We start from the raw sequence: 20369 nt of genomic DNA on the forward strand, positions 1-20369 counted from the left end.
AAATGGAAGACTTGGAAATGTTGGGGTCTTTCATGGAGTCCAGAGGGAAGACTTAGAAATGTTGAGGTCTTTCATGGAGTCCAGAGGGAAGACTTAGAAATGTTGAGGTCTTTCATGGAGTCCAGAGGGAAGACTTAGAAATGGTGAGGTCTTTCAAAGAGAGGCATGTTTGTGAATAAGCTGTATAAGTGTTATTTTTTCTGCGAACACTGAGGGTTTATAGGATGCTGGTATGTGATATTGCGGTAGGGGTACTGGGCTAGGAGTCAGGAAGTCTGAGTTCTATCAACAAGTTAGCTGTGTTATTATTTTGAGAAAGCCACAACCTCTCTGAGTATGAGCTTCCTCATCTGCCAGACAGGGCTTGTGGTAGGAGCCACACTGACTAGGGTCCTTCACACATGGGATGGGCTAGTTCTCCCCTGACAGGTAGGGAAACCACACCTGAGCCTGGATTTGTTTCAAGAGGAGTAGGGTTCATTTGGGCCCCTGTTTAGAAGGCTCTGGGCTGTTTAGGACATGAGAAGTCTAGTCCGTTGGTAGTCCATGTACCCCAGACTAGGTGTATGTAATAATGGCAAGGGAATGAGTCAGCAGATGCCTCCTAATCAGATGCAATTCCATATGGAGATGAGGAAGGCTGCCTCTAAATATTAGTCTGTGAGTGCCTCATTTTGATCCAGTTCCACCTAATGGTCTAAATCTCAGCTTCTTAAACTGTAGTTTGCAACTCCACGAATGCAAGGGTTGTGATTTCTGATTTATATTATCAGTAAATGTTTGATTTGTAAACCTAATTTATATACCTATGTATCCAGGGATCATGTAAAAATGTTTTGGGCATTGTTAAGTGGAAAAACTTTAAGGAGCCATGGTCTAAATCACTGGACTTGGTCTGAGTTAAGTCTAGTCCAGAATAGGGGTAGAAATACCTACACAACATGCATATTAGGACAGTTCTGAGGATCAAATAAGTTAATTCAGGTATTGCCAACCAGGTAACGAATCCGGTCAATTGTGAAATGGCAGCTTCTATGACATTCCTGCCTTCTAATTCCTGGGCATCTTCAGAAGGGTGGGAGAGAGGGAGGGAGAATGATGTTGTCCAGAAGCTGCCACTCAGCACCCCTGACCCCACCAAGCTCAGCTCTTTAGCAATCCTTTTCCTCCTCAGGAGCTACAGGATTTAGAGTTTAAAACAAACAAACAAACAAAAATCAACCTTAGAGTTATAAAACCCTCAATCTGGGGATGAGAAAACTGAGGCACTTGCCCAAGGTTTTCCCATTCCAGAGTCTGTGTTCTTTCCATTATATCAGGGTTCTTAATTTTTTTTCTGTCTATTTCTTCTTCTTCTTTTGTATTAATTTTATAATTATAACATTTTTTGACAGTACATATGCATAGGTAATTTTTTACAAAATTATCCCTTGTACCCCCTTCTGTTCCAAATTTTTCTCCTCCTTCCCTCCACCCCCTCCCCAAGATGGCAGACATTCTCATACATGTTAAATATCTTATAGTATATCCTAGGTACAATATATATGCACAGAACTGAATTTTGTTGTTGTTGTTGCAAAGGAAGAATTGGATTCAGAAGGTAAAAAATAATTTGAGAAAAAAATGCTAACAGTTTACACTCATTTCCCAGTGTTCCTTCTCTGGATGTAGCTGATTCTGTCCATCATTGATCAATTGGAATTGGATTAGCTCTCTCTATGTTGAAGATTTCCACTTCTATCAGAATACATCCTCATACAGTATCATTGTTGAAGTGTATAATGATCTTCTGGTTCTGCTCATTTCACTCAGCATCAATTGATGTAAGTCTCTCCAAGCCTCTCTGTATTCCTCCTGTTGGTCATTTCTTACAGAACAATAATATTCCATAACATTCATATACCATAATTTACCTAACCATTCTCCAACTGATGGACATCCATTCATCTTCCAGTTTCTAGCTACAACAATAAGAGCTGCCACAAACATTTTGGCACATACAGGTCCCTTTCCCTTCTTTAGTATTTCTTTGGGATATAAGCCCAGTAGTAGCACTGCTAGGTCAAAGGGTATGCACAGTTTGATAACTTTTGGGGCATAATTCCAGATTGCTCTCCAGAATGGTTGGATTCTTCCACAACTCCACCAACAGTGTATCAATGTCCCAGTTTTCCCACAGCCCCTCCAACATTCATCGTTATTTGTTCCTGTCATCTTAGCCAATCTGACAGGTGTGTAGTGGTATCTCAGAGTTGTCTTAATTTGCATTTCTCTGATCAATAGTGATTTGGAACACTCTTTCATATGAGCGGAAATAGTTTTAATTTCATCATCTGAAAATTGTCTGTTCATATCCTTTGACCAATTATCAATTGGAGAATGGCTTGATTTCTTATAAATTAAAGTCAATTTTCTGTATATTTTGGAGATGAGGCCTTTATCAGAACCTTTAACTGTAAAAATGTTTTCCCAATTTGTTACTTCCCTTCTACTCTTGTTTGCATTAGTTTTGTTTGTGGAAAAACTTTTTAATTTGATGTAATCAAAATTTTATATTTTGTGATCAATAATGGTCTCTAGTTCTCCTCTGGACACAAATTCCTTCCTCCTCCACAGGTCTGAGAGGTAAACTATGCTATGTTCCTCTAATTTATTTATGATTTCGTTCTTTTTGCCTAAATCTTGGACCCATTTTGATCTTATCTTAGTATGTGGTGTTAAGTGTGGGTCCATGCCTAGTTTCTGCCATACTAATTTCCATACTAATTTTCCCAGCAGTTTTTGTCAAATAAGGAATTCTTATCCCAAAATTTGGGATCTTTGGGTTTGTCAAACACTAGATTGCTATATTTATTCACTATCTTGCCCTGTGAACCTAACCTATGCCACTGATCAACTAGTCTATTTCTTAGTCAATACCAAATGGTTTTGGTGACTGTTGCTTTATAATACAGTTCTAGATCAGGTACAGCTAGACCACCTTCACTTAATTTTTTTTTTCATTACTTCCCTTGAAATTCTCGACCTTTTGTTATTCCATATGAATTCTGTTGTTATTTTTTCTAGGTCATTAAAATAGTTTCTTAGGAGTCTGATTGGTATAGCACTAAATAAATAGATTAGTTTAGGGACTATTGTCATCTTAATTATATTCCCTTGGCCTATCCCAGAGCACTGAATGTCTTTCCAGTTATTTAAATCTGACTTTATTTTTGTGGCAAGTGTTTTGTAATTTTGCTCATATAATTCCTGACTCTCCTTTGGTAGATATGTTCCCAAATATTTTATACTATCTACTGTTATTTTGAATAGAATTTCTCTTTGTATCTCTTGCTGTTGGACTGTGTTGGTAATGTATAAAAATGCCGAGGATTTATGTGGATTTATTTTGTATCCTGCGACTTTGCTAAAATTCTGAATTATTTCTAATAGCTTTTTAGCAGAGTCTTTGGGGTTCTCTAAGTATACCATCATGTCATCGTTCTTAATCTTTTTTCACTAGGGACCCTTTAGCAGCCTATACAATCCTTCTCAAAATGATGTTTTTAAAAACATGAAATAAAACCCATAGAATTATAATGAAACAGGATTGTTTTGAAATACCTTTAAAAAACAATACAAATTCATGGATTCCAGCTTGAGAACCCCTGCCCCACATACATCATATTGGACTTCCCTAGTTCTTCCCAATAGAATGTCCAACTTTTAGGATCAGGGCTTGGCTTTGTTTTTGTATCCCCGGTGCTTGGCACATAGTAGGTACTTTATCTCACAAATACTTAGGGAAATAAAAAGTTTTTCCTCCATATATAAAGCTGGTGAATCTTCTTCCGATATAATATCGTTCAGTGAAAGCATTCTGTTCAGCATAAAAAGCCTTATTTAAATACAAGACAGTATTTCTAGGTGATATGACTTCAGAGGGCAGAACACACGTTAATGATAGGACATATGCTTCAAGATAACCTGTCTAATGGCAGGGTTAATGGTTGACCATTTGAAGTGGCAGTCAGTGTGTTTGGTAAAGCCAGCAGCACAGAAAACACTCCGCCCCACGCCTGTTTTCTTCAAGCTAGCATTCCACTAACATATTTATTTCGGAAAGCTATCCTTTTCTTCCAAAGAGCAAACTATCATTTCTCTTGACAAAGGCAGAGGCTCTCATCCTAAAGAAATACAGAATATGTCTAATGAAAATACTGAGTGGTTATCAGAAAATCATAAAACAAAGCTGAAAAAGTTTTCACTCTCATATTCCCACTCGACTGTTGTCAGCTACTCCCAACCCCCTGCCCTTGTCCATTGTTTTTCTGAGACCTCATCTGTACACATACATATGCAGATGTCTGGATAGACAAAGTTATCTTTCAAAGGCCCTATTCTTGAAAGTCTAAAGCACCGTTCTTGCAAACCTGAAGAGAAATTTGACATCATTTCCCTGCTCAGCATGTCAAGTCTGTCCCCATACAGTGGGAATACCACTTAAAACAAGGCTATGCCTTTTTAATCATTAGAAAGAAGTAGGGCAGAATTCCTCAGAAATAGTCGCATAAGAATGCTAAAGGACCTTGCTGTTCAATGGATTCATGACATGATCTCAAAGTTCAAGTGCCAAGAAAACTAATTTGCATATGAATATTAACTGGAGACTGTCATCCCTAAGTGTCTCTAGAGAAAGCCCCTGCTTTCCATCCCAGCTAGATCAAACCCATCAGAGGCCCTTTGGTGTGACAAGGTGAGAAAGAACTATTCAAATGATAAAAGGTCAGACATTACTGGACTTTTTTAAAAGGGAAAACTTTGATGATTCTGTTATGCTCTCTTAGCTAAACTGCCACTAGAGAACAATACATTTCAAATGATGGCTGTCCAAGATCAGGAATCAGCACCAAAGGGAGAATGAAGGCTGGAAATCTACGGAGAAAGGATATCCTCAAATAAAGGTAAACACACTCTTATTAAACGGGAAAGGTCCTCCCAAACAAGAAGAAGTGTTGACAGGCGCCAAGATTACAGAGGAAAGAGAACTGGAGTTGAAGTCAGATGACTCTGGGTTCAAATCCTGCCTCAGTCTGTGTGATTTTGCTGTGCTATGTAAGTCCGGTTTGACTAGCTGGCTTCCAGGATCCCCTTCTTGCTCTATTCAGTGGCCCTCAAACTTGTTAAATAGGGGCCAGTTCACTGTCCCTCAGACTGGGAGGGGCGGACTACAGTAAAAACAAAACCTCACACTCTGTCTCTGCCCCTCAGCTCATTTGCCATAACCCGGCAGGCCGAATCTGGCCCACAGGCCCTAGTTTGAGAACCCTTGCTCTATCTCTGTGATCTTATGATCCCCTTTCCCAGCATTTCTTCTTTATTCTTCAATTTTTCCTCCTTCATATCATAGTCATCTCTCTCCCACACAATGCTGCAGAGTGCTCACAACAAAAATGAATCTATTTTCATGGCAATAGTGCATCCCCTGAAAACGTGTGTGTGTTTATATGTATGTTATGTATATAGGCATATATTCATGCATATAAGCAGAGTGCATGTGTGTGTAGGTGATTATACATAGTGGGTGTATACATACATAAACACACACAAATATTACACACATGTTATTTCCCCCAATAAAACATTACCTCGAGGGCATGGACCATTTCACTTTTGTCTTTTTACTCCCAGAAAAATGTCTACCACATAAGATGATAATAATCAATTTTTTTCTTTTTATATGCTGATAGTGCAGTTAAAAGTAATGATGGCTAAGAAGGGATTATCTCAAATAATTCCCCCTTTTACCCAAGAGTAAGGACCCAATAAAAGAAAACAAACAAAAACAAAGAAGGTATCTTGGCCAATAGATTTAGATTCTAGCTAGATTCTAGCTCTGGTTTTGCTACTAGTTGTGTCTAACACATTAACTCTCTGGGAGTTTCAGTTTCTTCATCTGTAAAATGGTAAAGCTGAACTGAATGACTTCTAAGGGCCCTTCCAGCTCAAATATTCTTAAAAATAACAAGAATAGCTTTTTATTTTCAAAATATATGCAAAGATAGTTTTCAACATTCACCCCTGCAAAATTTTGTGTTCCAAAATTGTCTCCCTCCCTTTCCCCCCCCCCAAGTAATCCAATATAGGTTAAACATGTTCAATTCTTCTAAATGTATTTTCACAATCATCATGCTGCACAAGAAAAATCAGATCAAAAGGAGAAAAAATGAGATAGAAAAAAACAAGAAAACAAACAATAACAACAACAGAAACGGGAAAAATACTGTGTTGTGATCCACATTCAGTCCCCATAGAGCTCTCTCTGGATGCAGATGGCTCTCTCTAGCTCAAACATTCTCTTATTACTACCATCCATCATTAGAAGTAGCCATATTAACACTCTCCAGCAATTAACCCTACTTTTAACCCTACTTCTCCTAGCATTTCATAGCCCAAATGGAGCTCCTCCATTTTGGTTTTCCAAAAAAAGATGAACACTTACCTTGGGGAGAGCACATGAATCATCACCAGTTCTACCCAACAGGCATACTTGTTGGGGATGTACATGCCCATAATATTCGTGTGTCCTCCAGGGTTATAATTGTTGCTAAGAACCTTCAAGGCAAATAAGACTCCTAAAGACAAAGAAAGGTACAAGCACATTATTTTTTTAAAATGAAATATATACAACACACAGATGACAGCAGCAGTTATATAAACAGAATCAATTCAAAGCAAAAGAAAGCCTATTCTATTAACCCCACCACTTACTACAATGAACAATTCTCTATTTCCCCTAAACTTATCAAGTTTTTTTTTTTTTTGAGGAAGACAATGATTCAATGAAATTATTCCTTTGACTAATTTAATTCAGAAATTAATGTGCTATCTTCCTGACTTCAAGGAAAGTGGGAAACAATTAGATGGCACAGGAGAAACAACACTGGGCTTTGCAGTCAAGTAGGACTAAGTTTAAATCCTCCCTCAGACTCTTACTATCCATGTGACTCTGAGCAAGCCATTTAATGTTGATAATTTCAGTTTCTTCATCTTTAAAAGGTCAATAATAGTATATATGAAGACCAAACCAGATATTATATAAAAACCTCTTTGCAAGCCTTAAAGTACTATATAAATGACAATCATTGTTATTCTCATTATCGGTTATTATATCATCGGAAAGTACTATGGTATAAGGACTGGGAGAAGGGAGATATGTTTAAGGTAAAATAGAATAAGGGAAAGACAAATTGATTCTCAACATTTTAAAGAAGCATTTTGATCCTCCTTCAAACTGTACCCTCAGTCTTAAAATACGCCATTTAAATCATGCCAACAACTTCAGAACAATAAAATCTATATTTTTTAAAAAGGGAGAAATTAAGAAGTAGGACTTGGTCAAAGGGATACTGAGTTAACAGCTTAGAAAAAATCCTTATCACAAGCAATTCAACACCAATATTTAATGATTCCTAGAATCAAATTTTCCATGAATGCCATTGATGTAAATTAGCTCTCCTACATTCTAGTGTTATTTGATGATAACCAAAGCAACCTTCTAGGATTCTAGCCTATCACAGCCCCAAACCGCTTTCTGTGGCCTAAAATCTATGTAACAGTGGGGGTCACAGGGGAAAGAATGGAAGATAAACAACTATGTTTTTCTTAGATTCATGATTGCTGACAATGTTCTTTCTGCCTTGAATCATAGGTTAACTCGGATAGAAACCTTAAAGACCATCTAGTTCAACCTTATTATATAGATGAAAAAACTTGGGTTAAGTAAACTGGTCAAGAGTCTCACACAGAAATGGGTATGTGACCCAAATGAAGCTTGTCTACCGTTCTATGGTTCTTTCCCTTCCCAGGATCTGTATCCCTGAATCAGAGAAATGTCAAAGTGAGAAAGCATCTCAAAGACCATCTTTTTTCAGCCGTCTACCCTCATCTCTCTCTCTCTCTCTCTCTCTCTCTCTCTCTCTCTCTCTCTCTAATGTTCTCCATTGCAAAATACCCAAGATGTGACAATCTAGCTTCTGCTTGAGTTCCTCCTAAGTATGGGGGATTGAGGGTAGGAAAGAAAAAAATGTACTAAAATTTTTCTTCCTTCCTTCCTTCCTTCATTCATTCATTCTCTTTCCAGGCAGTCCATTATACTTTTGGACACCTTTAATTCTTGAGATATTTTTCCTGAAATCAAATTTGCCTCTTTGAACCTTCTGTTCATGGTTCTGGTTCTGCCCTATGGGAATAAGCAGACCAAATTGAATTCTCTCTTCTGCATGTCAGCTCTTTGAATATTTGAAGCCCAGTGGACAGAGCACCAGTCCTGAAGTCAGGAGGATATGAGGTCAAATCTGACCTCAAATACTTAATACTTTCTAGCTATATGACCCTGGGCAAGTCACTTAACTCCAATTGCTTCAGAAAAAAAATTAAACCCCAAATTGAATTCTCTCTTCTCCATGTCAGCCTGTTAAATATTTGAACCCAACTATGTTTTTAGATGAACCATACCCAAGTCCCTCAAGCAGTTCTCATATGGGAGAGACTTGAGGACTTCTACCATTTTTGGAATGCTCCCTCTACCTTCCCAATGTCCTTCCTAGATAGTAATGAAATGGAGAACATACGCCTAGTGAAAGGATATAATCCATTGCCCCTCCCTGAGAGCCTTCATAAATGTTCCAAAAGTTACCCTGCCTTACCTGAAAAGCCAATGGCGCAGTACACCTTGAACTCACGCTGGTCCAGAAGTTCTGCAACAGTATATTCCAATGCCAGGTATACTACACCCGTGAGCAAGGAGAAAACTGCTATGATGTAGGCAAACCAAAAACTACCCAGTCTTCTTTCCAGTGTTAGTCCTTTCCACAGCATGGACACCATGTTGAAATATAAATGCCAGTCATCAGCATGGTGGAAAGGGGAAAGTAGCAGACGCTGCCAGTCTTTTTTCTCATAACACGATTCCACACTTAGGCAAAGCCAGTAGATGGGCTTCACAGGGTTGAGGAAAAGCCAGATGTTGAGGACTATACATGCCAGAGTGACAGGAGGGACATTGGTGATCCCAACCTGCATGATTTGAAAAAAAAGGAAAAGCAGGCCTTGATGAAGTCCTCTTGCCCTCCGCTGCATGGTGCTTAAAATTCAGGAGACCAATCCAATGGAAGCAAAATATGACGTGATTTTCAAAATCCAAAAGGAGCCCACTAGCATTTGTCTGAAATAAAAGTTAAAACAAAATACACAGATCAAATACGCATTTTGAGCTTGATCTTACATTTGATGCCATACCCTTTCCAATTCATCCCTTCATTTTGCAAATGAGGAAAGGGTGAGGGTGAGAAGATTGACCTAAAGTTATATAGTTCATCACTGACAGAGCATGGCTCTCACTCCTGAGTCTTCTCCCAAGATGATGCAAACAAAAGTTCTTTGGGAGAAACTGTATAATAACCTCTGGACTATTAGGTTTTCACTGAAATGGAAATAGGATATATCTTTATAAGATATGAAAACTGGAGTAGCACCAGACCACAGAAGAAAGGGATTCTCAGGAATCAGGCCTTTTTATAGAAAATATATTTTCTATAAGTTCCACCTTAGTTGGAACAAGGCAGAGAAAAACATCCATACCATCAGTTGTGATAAGTGCAAAACGAGCAACAAAGTGAGTACTCAAGGAATGGGGAATTGTTCTTGAATGTTAAGACTTGGTAATAGTAAAAGTCTGATGGATTCTCAAAAGAGCATAAATTTGGAGTTAGACGGGGTCTTACAGGACACCTAGACCATCTTACAGATAAGAAAAATGAGGAACAAAAGTCACTTGCTCAGTGCCACAAAGGCAGTATTACGCAGATCTTCCAAATCCAAAATCATCCTTGTATTATTTCTTTACTTATTTGTTTTTTGAGAAAGGGAGAAGGGGATGATCTGGTAAGATTTAGTGACCACATTTCCCCTAAGAAATCACTCAGCTTCTAAATCTCAGGCTACAATTTTATTATGCAAGAGAATATATCCATGGACATCTAAGTTTGCCTTTTTTTAATGTAAAAAAGCAAATTTTTATTTTGAAAAAAAAAAAGTCTTGGCAATAATTACCATTTATGTCTTCAGTGTATTTAATTCTATTAAGTTTCATGCTTTTTTATGCTCCATATTATATACCAAAATGTTTATTTTGTGTATGCTTATGTTTTTTATTAAGAATTACAGGCTGTTTCAAATTCTGATAAGGAGTTGATACCCTACTGAAGTGTTATCACATAACTAGAGAAAAGCCTACTTTGGACAGTTTTCAAAACTGGGGAGAGAGGCAGAATACAATAGGCAAAATTACTTGCTATTTTTGACTACAATATAGGTTCACAATGCAGCTAAATGTCATGCTGAATTGCAACCTGTAAACTCAAAATTAAATAGGTCTTGTGTGAAAATTTAAAACATCACCATGTTATGTTTCTACATGTTATTCATTTTGTGAAGCACATTATAAGGTGTTCTCAAAACAAACAAGCAAGTTTCGAAAAACTGAAATAACTCAAGAATGGTTATAGATAATCATGTATTTTCAATGGTTCACCTCAAATTCAGTTTCTTCCAAGTTTTGTCTTGGAATTTTAGGGGAGAAATTGGGTTGCAAAGCAATTGGGATTAAGTGATTTGCCTAGGATCACACAACTAGGAAATGTCAAGTGCCTGAGGCCAAATTTGAAGGCAGGTCCTCCTAACCAGGACTGATGCTCAATCCATTGCACCATCTAGCTGCCCCTTGCTTGGAATTTTAAAGCAAAATTAATATTCTTTCATGATTGATAAATCTTAAAGAGAAAATCCACTTGAGGAGCTAATTCTAATGCAAACAAAGATAAGAAACAGTTTCATAGCAGAAATAAAGAAACACAAAGTTAAAAAAAAAAAAAAAGCCAAATCCAGAAAATCTTCACAATTGCTATTTTTGAAGAAATGTAAAGGATACTACAATTTGCTTTGTATAAATGCTTTAGTTTGAAACTTAATAGACTAAACTACACTGAAAGTATAAATGGTGATTATTGCTAAAATCTTTTTTTCCAAAGTAAAAATTTTGCTTTTTCATTGGAAAAAAAAAAAAAAAAAAAAAGGATGTCTATGGTCAGAGAATTGCCTTGCATTATAGAAATAAGCAACTGAGAATTGTCAACTATAAAAAGTTTCATTCAACATGAAAAACACTGGTGCTTCCTGAAAAAAAACAAAGCTTCCTTGACCTTCAGCTAAGGTCAAAACAATGTTTGAGGAATTATATGTATAAAAAAAAGTTTCAAGTGATTCTACTTATAAGTTAATTATATGTATTAATTTATATATTGAGAATAATAGATTGATGTACATTGGAAAGTGGAATTACCCATTTGACTGAAAACCTTTCTTATCACTTAGCTGAGAAATAAAAATCTTTTTCACTGAAAGCCAATGAAGTAAGTATAATTAAAAATTTTCATTCAATTATATATGTAAAAATTTTTTCAAATTGATATGAGGAAAAATTTGCTATTTCACGAACCTATTGCTAATAATGGCAAGAAAAATTTTCAACATAAGAGGAAAGTTGTATTTTTTTAAGGCAAAAAGATAAAGACAATTAGGTGACACAACAGAAGGAGTATTCAACTTGAATAGTCACGAATAGCTGAATTTGAATCCTGTCCCATTTAACTGTAGAATAAATTATTAAATCATTACTGTACATAAGGTATAATTTATAAACCTTATTATCATTATATAATGTGGAAAGAGCATAATCAATCAGGAAAAAACATAGGTCCTTAAGTCCTGGTAAAAAAAAATATTACCATTTGATGCCCATCATTTGAGGAATGGCTGAATAAATTGTGGTATGTGATTACGAAAAAATATTATTGTTCTATAAGAAATGAAGAACAGGATGCTCTCAGAAAAATCTGGAAAGTCCTCCATGATCTCAAGCAAAGTAAAATGTACTGTGTACATAGTAATAGCAAATTTGCGGGATGCTCAGCTGTGAGTGACTTTGATATTCTTAGCAATATAATGGTCCAAGACTACTCTGAGGGACTTATGATGAAAAATACGATCCATGCTCAGAAAAAGAACTGATTATGTTTGAAGACTGAAGAATACTTTTTCTAAAACTTTTTATTTTCTTGAGGGTTTTTTTTTGAGAGTGTATATATAAATCTACATTTATTTTTAAAGAAATTGCACAATTTCAGATCAGCCTTCTCAATGGGACGGGGAAGAAGAGGAAGAATCTGGAACTCAAATTCTTAAAAACAAATGTAAAAAATTGTTTTACATGTAACTGGGAAAAATAAAAAAATAAAATGTGTTACTTCACATTTTGGACACACTGAAAGCTTTGTAATTATTTGTACCAAGAAACACAAGTAGAGAGCTACAAAGTCTTTTCAGATATAAGAATAATTCCACAAAACAATCATAACTACTACCAACAATCCATTAAAATGGTTTTTGCAAAGTTATGTGATACAGAAACTATTTCAAAACTCCTCTGTTGATAATACTTGAATAGTATGACTAGTATGGAAATATGTTTTGCTTGGCTACATATAACTGTTACAAGGGTTTCTGCCTACCAATAATTATCCATATTTTAGGGAACTTCACTATATCCCTCCATGTGGGGGTATTTGGCATAGGGTTCTGGGAAAGAAATGGAGTAAAGGAGAAAAAATGAGCCTGGTGAAGACAAAAGAAAGAAATAGAGAGAATCCTCTTAAAGAAAAAGTACACTTTTTAGATGAAATTCAAGTTTCTGACATTAGAAAAAATAGGTAAACTCTGAAACTAGAAGAATTTATCTTGGTGAAAGAATTAAAATAAGCTAATCAATGATTTAAAAACATGAGATTAGAGAAAGAAGGCAATACTCTCTGCCTCGATATTGTATTTCTTTAAATCTTGTTTCAATATGTATATAAAATATGTATGTGTATATGTTATATATGTATGTATATAAATGTGTGTAAATGCATATGTTGCATATGGATATGTATGTGCACATACATGTATATAAAGTAAATAAGGCTTAATAAATACGTATGCTGCTATTTTAATCACTATATTTTCAAAGAAACACAGCAAGAGAAAGTTGGTGGATTCCTGTTCCACTATTATTTACCTGTTTGGAAAGAAATGGAGGGAGTTCCCCCAGTGTATTAGGTGGAGCCCCTGGGAAGGATTAACAGAAGAACTTGGCCAACAATCTCACATGAGGTGAGAAGGCATGGACAGGATGTAATCTACACTGTTGGGGAGAATACCTACATTGATGAGATCACACCGAAATATCAAAGTTTTTTTTATAGGAAAAATATTTTAAAAAGCTTTGATCCAGTATAAAGAATAAATTTCATCCAGACCCCCTGAGACATCTCTGGAATAATCCCTAGTCACTAGAGAATGGCAAATAACACCAAAGCTTTATAGTATAATGGGTGGAGAACCTACACAAAATGCCTAGATGTCTCTTGATAAATTTCTCAGGTAACTCTCTAGAAACATGTAAGAGTTACCAATCTCAATCATAGTGGAAATTTTCTGAATCACTAAACACCAAAGAGCTGGACTATGAAACAAATCTAATTATGGCTGATATAGACTAATGTTATATGGTCAGAGCAGAGGATAAAAGGCAAAAATGGACCATTCCTGCCTTTTAGAAGCTTGTAGTCTCTCTGGGAAATAATGCATCTATCTCTAAGTAGATAGAAAATAAATGCAACATAGTTTTGGGAAGGATATTTACGACTGAGAGGGTCAGAAAGGCCAATGGCATAAATAGAACATAGAGGATTCCATTAAGACATTTGCTGATCTTTTCCAGTATCCTTGTGATAAAGATGGAGAAAGATGCAGTAATGGTCAGGCTGATTCATTACCTATTGAACAATTGCATACAAGTGGACTGAAATTAACTTGAAAAGAAATATCCTCCAGAGGTCTATCACCAGGCTAACTTTATTCAATGGATGATGATCCCAAAAGATCTCAAAAGAATAGACCAACGAGCCAAGTCGAACAGGATTTAACAATAAATACAAATCTAAAATTCAATACTTCAATTCAAAACTAGAGCTCAAATCTTAAATGGGGGTAAAAATTGCCAGAAACAATTTATATTTAAAAAAAAAAGATTTGGGTTTTAGTTCCATGCATTTCAATGTGGATTGAACAACAATAACAACAAAAAAAGTTAAGTTGATCTTGGTTATTGTTCAATTATTCAATCCTGTCCTGTTCTTTGTGACCCCATTTGGGATTTTCTTGGCAAAAAAATGGTAAAGATTTTTTACCATTTCCTTCTCCAGTTCACTTTACAGATGGAGACCAGGGTCACCCAGCTAGAAAGTGACTGAGGCCAGGTGTGAACATCAGACTCATCTTCCTTCAGGTACTCTATCCACTGTATCACCAAGCTGCTGATTTTAGGTCACACTAACATCAATAAGACATTTGGAACAAAAGACATACAAAACAGAAATAGAGATAATGTATTTTGAGGGAGGTCACATCTTGAATATGAATGGTAATGGATGCTTTGACCTGAAGTTGAAGGAAATGGATCTACAGCCAAAGATTTGTCAAGGACACATCTGCTGAATCCTTGGGATAAAAGTAGGGGAGGGCAGCAAAGCACAACCCACAAAATAATTAACTCCAGATCTACAGGGTATTTGGAAATAGATTATGAGTGACAGCAAGTCACTTGGAAGGAAATATTTAATGCTTTAAACTTCTTGATCTTTATCATCAATTTATATTTTTAGGATTGCAAGGTCAAAATAGGGAGGCAGTGGTATAATGAAAAGAGGGGTTACATTTGAAGGAGCTGGTTTCAAATCTAGCCAACTACTTATTATCTATATAACATTGGACAAAAATATATCATTTATTAAATGCCTGCTAAATGCTAAGTACTTGCTAACTGCTGGATATACAAAAAGAGCAAAAGACAATCTTTGCCCTTAAGAAGCTTACATTTTCTGTGCTTTGATTTCCACATTGATAAAAGTGATTTCTAAGTTTCATTCCAATTCTCTACTCTGATCCTGAAAAAGACTTTACTGTGGACCCACTTAAGTGAGATGCTGACAAACTAGATGATGGAATTTAGCTGGTGTGGTGAAGGACCTGACAATATTCTGGGAGGAATAGTTGATGGATCTGGGTATATGCAGGCTGGAAAAGAATTAAATTTAAGAAAGGTGCTTTGTTGTGTTTAAACATTTTAAGGAATTTAAGAAGGAGAATTAGACATAACCTGGTCAATCCCAGAAGGCAGTACTAGAATAAATGGGCAGAATCAACTAGAAAGGGGAAGGGTTAGTTCAATTCAATTCAACAAGCACTCATTAAATACCCAAAAACAAAATGGCACCTACTTTCACAAAGCTTACATGGGAGTGGAAGGTGAAAAAGCATACGATATATTGGACAGATCAGAAAGACTTAAAAGCACTGGATAATTTCTTCTAGTCTCTTCTTGCTGTCACCCATCATTTATTCCCAAATACCCCATGGATCTGGAGTTCATTATTTTGTGGACTGCACTTTGCTGCTCTATCCTACTTTTATCCTGAGGACTCAGCAGATGTTTCCTTGACATCTTTGGCTATAAATCCATTTCCTCTGACTTAGGTCAAAGCATCCACTTCCACCCCTATTCAAGGTATGATCATAAAATAATAGATTCTCTCTAATTTCTTACCTCTCTTTTTCTGAGTGCTATCTTGCTGCCTAAGATCAAATTAGTCTTTGTGATGGTGGCTGTTCCATCGTTGGTCAAACCACACTCCTCAAGTGTATTGAACTAAAACTGGACTTTTTTTTTTTGTCCATATAAATTACTGTTTGGTTTTTCTCCCCCATTGTACATCTGAGCAGTTGTTTGAAATTTATGTAAATACATGGAGAATACATGGTTTCTAAGGTCTTTACCGAGTTTTAAATCCTATACAGTAAGGTAATTTGAGGGAGAGAAGCAAAGTGAAGGTGAAGGGCCAGAATCATCAATGGTTTCACTATAGACTGGAGTTTTAAAAGGGGAGCCTTCAAAGAAGTCAAAAGATTCTGACAGGTAGCGCTGAAGCAGCAGCAAATTCCAACCATAAAGAAGAGTTTTTGCAAACAGAGGTGGAAGACATATAATATTGGCAAATAGCTGGGAGTCCCTTTTGACTACAACAAAGAGTGGAATTATGTGCAGAAAGGATAGGAAGGTCGGCTAGAGGCAGACTAAACAAAAATGGGTTTTCTGACCATAAGGTGATGGTTGAGCAGACTATGCAAGGTTTTAAATTCCAGGCTGATTGCAATCCAACAAACAAATCTTCCTGACAGTAAGTGTTATTTTTGAGAAGTAGTAGGGTTTGTATCACTTGGGAAATCTCAGAGCTCGATACTTCAAGACACTCTATGAACAAAGCTAAGCCCCTACTCCATCAGGACCTGTATCCCAAATTAAATATCAGGTCTAGGTAAATTATACACCTGGAAGGTTAGCCTACTGCCCCAGATGGAATAATGCTATAAATAGTCAACAGAGGGAACCCAAGAGCAGAATGTCTGGCAAGCAGCTCCTTCAGAGAAATTCAGATCTTCCAGTTCATACAAATCATGGATAGTACTCAGGCGAATAAGACAAAATCAACAAACAATAAGACACTATGGAGAAAGTGAGGGTATAAAGGAGGGAGGGGAAAATTGTAGATAGACTCACTAGTACATATTAGAAAGTCCAAATTTGAGTCAGACAGAGAAAAGTTACCATTAGTTGTATCTAGTGAGACAAAGAAGTTGGTTTACTAAAATCAGGTCAGAAGACTGTAATTTTGATGCCAGGTACAAAATGTATGTCTGGTGGTTTTTTACTCTTTGTGACCCGATTTGGGGTTGCCTTGGAAAAGATACTGGAGTGGTTTGCCAGTTTCTTCTCCAGCTCATTTTACACATGAGAAAATGGAGGCAAATAGGGTTAAGTGACTAGTGCAGGGTCACCCAGTTAATAAATGTCTGAGGCTGGAGTTGAACTCAAGTAGAAGTGTGGCGGCCGCATTAGCACCCTGGGTACCTTAGAATCAGCCCGAGTCAGGATAAGCAGAAGTCTTTATTCTTGGTCTTTAGCAGTAGAAGTCAAGGGCAGAGAAGAGACCTCATCTCTTTATCTCCCGCCTAGAGTGGCCCTGGCTAGTCTCACTGCACCTCCTAGTCCCTCCCACAATTCTCTGTATACACCAAACGATGTGGCCAGCACAGGATAATGAGAAGGGCCATTTTCCAAGCATATTCTTATAGAGTATTGTCCAACTGGTGATTAGCCTCAAGTGCGGGATTGTCCGACCTCAGTGCACTGACTCAAGACTTTCAGCCCTTTACATAGAGGAGTCTTCCTGACTCTGTATACTATGGCACTACCTAGCTGAATATTTAATACTTGATTAATTATCTTGGTTGAGTTGGGTCTTTATAAGTCATATAGTCCATTTCCTTATTTTACAGACAGGAAAACTAAGGCCCAAGTTTATAAAGGTAAGTCATGAATTTATCTTTACTTTTAGTCTCTGTCATTTTCAAAGGGCACTTACCAGCCTCAGAGCCTGAAACACACTTGGTCCTCCCCATTTCTACCTGTCATAATCTATACTTTCTTCAAGGCTCAGGTAAGGTGCTACCTGCTTTATGAAGACTTCCCAGATCCCTTTTTGTTAATTAGTGTTCCCTCCATTCTCATATTACCTGCTACTTGAAAATGTTGTCTCAATAAAAGAGAATGTAAGCTCCAGAGGGGCAGGGATAGTTTCCTTTGTATCAAAGTGCCTTGGACAAAGTAGGTAATTAATAATTAAAGCCAATCATAGTCAAAAGTGGGAGAGGGGTGGTCTTAATTCCTATATGCTACTAATCTAACTAGCTGGGTCATCTTGGAAAATCAATTTCTGAGGCCTTCAATTTCTAAAATGAAGGGGCTGGACTAAAGCCGGTTTTCAAACTTGTTGAGTAGTGGTAAATACTTCCATTTTAACACAAAAATTCAACAGATTCTTTGTAAAACCCTTTTTAAAAAAGGTAACATTGACTACTATCATCAAAAAATATAATGCTGCCTTAAAAAGAAATAAAAGCACATTTTTGTAGAAAGGTTTGAAAAAAATACTAGGCTCAAATATATTGCTTATGAAAAGTAGGACAAAAGTAAACAGCCTTTCAGAAATCTCCAGCTATTCACACAGACAATTATTATTTGGACTGCTGGGGAGATGTTTCATTACCATAGTGTCTTTCAATTGTTTTCTTCCCATTTTGACAAAGTAAACATCAGAAGAGAGCCATCCCAGTCTGGGGATAAAATAAAACTGGTTTTCTGACTATAAGTTAGATGAGAGTTGAGTCTGATAGACTAGAAAGACTTCAGAAGATACAAGGCAATAAAAAGAGATTCAGAAAATCACTTTAACAAATGGGTTCTTAGAAGAGTTCAGGGGACAGGTCTGATTTTTAAAAATCTAAGCTTCTACTTTCGACTGCAACCATTACCTAGAACCTTAAAAAAAGTTTTGTGGCTATTGGCTGAGGATCCTGCCTGAGAAGAAAGGAGAGCTTCATAACTATTGGATAAGAGCACTGTCTAAAGAAAGATGCCTCCCTGGCAGGGAGAGGCTTACTAGTCACATTTTATCTCCAGCAGTAATTAGAGGTGGTCCAGAAGCAGGCAAGGATTGCTGCTGATGCCCAGTGGAGAGTGAAAATGACCAAAAGATCAAATGAAAGTATTCCTAATGAAGGTTGCTGCAGGATATTAAGTAATGCTAAAGATAGTCAGCTGCAGCAGAAAGTAGTTTTCCTATTGAGAAGCAGTAGAGCAGAAGAAGGGGTGAGGTCCTAGAATCTGAAATGGCAGTACAGATAAACATAGCTAGGATGATAAAAAACAAAACAAAACAACAAAAACTAGTTGTGACAGACTTGACTCCATAGTCAATTTTTATCTGATTTGGAGAGGATTCAAAAAAGTCAAGTTAACAACCATTTATTAAGCACCTAATGCTAAGTACTAGGGAGGAAGAGAAGAGGTTATGAAGAGCTTCAAAAGCCAAACAGAAGATTTTATATTTGATCATGGAGACAAGGAGACATTAGAGTTGATTAAACTGGGGGTAGGGTGAGATATGATAAAAACTTGCTTTTCAGGAAAATCAATCTGAGAGCTAAGTAGAAAAAGAAATTCAGAGATTTGAGTCAAAGCAACTAATAATGTTAATATGATTTTGGAAATTATTTTGGAATTATATTAATAATAGCAATAATAATAGTCAGTGTTATTGTAATAGTCCATGCATGAGGTGATACAAGATAATTCTACAGGGCAGGGAAATAAGACAATGAAATCAAGGACTTCCAAGCATTCCTGAGGGGGAAAAAGCCTGAAGCTTTGTAAAAAGTTTGAAATATAAATATGGGAGAAAAGAGAAAGAAAATACTAGTAAGTAATCAGAAAAGACTTCTAAAATACAATGGTTGAATGCTAATGAAGAGGGATGAGAGGGTTCCCCAAGAATCATAACGTCAGTAAGGGTCGTGGAAGGAGTCAAATATGATGGAGTGATTTTTGTTAAATGTTTGGAAGATATTAAAAAGAGAAGGAAGGTAGGGAGGCTCTGGATTGGGATACAACAAAGAAGAAAAAGGGAGAAAGGAAAGGGGTTTTATCTCATATAATAAAGGCATGTGAGTAGAAATAAATACAAATGAGGAAGATGTAGAGGGGAACCCATCTCTTGAAAATCACTTTTATCTGAACTGGTCAGAGAAAGATAGGCAAACAATTCTATATAAATGAGGAATGGAGGAGTGGGAATAATAATATCAATAATAATAGTATTTATATAGTGCTTTAAGGTTTGCAAACATTAAGGTTTTACATTTAAGATTTCCATAAGTTATCTCCTCCTTTCAACCTCTAAACAATCCCAGAAAGTAGTGATACTCAATCTCCATGAGAATGATGGCCAAGCTCAATGGGTAGTGCACCAATCCTTGGAATCAAAAGGATTTAGGTTCAAATGAGACCTCCAACACTTAGGCAAGTTACTTAACCCGACTGCCTCCAAAAATAAAATGAAAATGAAAATAAACTGGTCCCCAAGTGAAGTGAGAAGAATCAGAACAAGATATATTGTATACATATATAACAATGATATTGTAAAAACAAAAAATTCTGAAAGACTTCAGAACTCTGAACAGCTAATGACCATCCATAATACTGAAGAACTAAAGTAGAATGCACAGAAAGAAATGTAGAGGAATACAGACCTTTTTTTGGACATAGTCAATTTGGA

At 36.5% G+C, this 20369-nt stretch overlaps 1 protein-coding gene across 7 annotated transcripts in view; it reads right to left on the reverse strand.

Moving 5' to 3' along the window:
* RHBDD1 (rhomboid domain containing 1) overlaps positions 1 to 20369 on the reverse strand; it is a 173279-nt gene that overhangs the window by 113384 nt on the left and 39526 nt on the right. For all 7 annotated transcript variants that reach the window (XM_074298571.1, XM_074298577.1, XM_074298574.1 and 4 more), the window contains exons 2-3: positions 8688 to 9205; positions 6482 to 6614 (exon numbers count right to left, since the gene is read on the reverse strand). In XM_074298571.1, the coding sequence (XP_074154672.1) occupies positions 6482 to 6614; positions 8688 to 9120 (566 nt within the window). In that variant the 5' untranslated portion in view covers positions 9121 to 9205. The remainder of the gene's footprint in view (positions 1 to 6481; positions 6615 to 8687; positions 9206 to 20369) is intronic.

This window comes from Sminthopsis crassicaudata, chromosome 3 (assembly GCF_048593235.1).
Source record: "Sminthopsis crassicaudata isolate SCR6 chromosome 3, ASM4859323v1, whole genome shotgun sequence".
Lineage (NCBI taxonomy): Eukaryota > Metazoa > Chordata > Mammalia > Dasyuromorphia > Dasyuridae > Sminthopsis > Sminthopsis crassicaudata.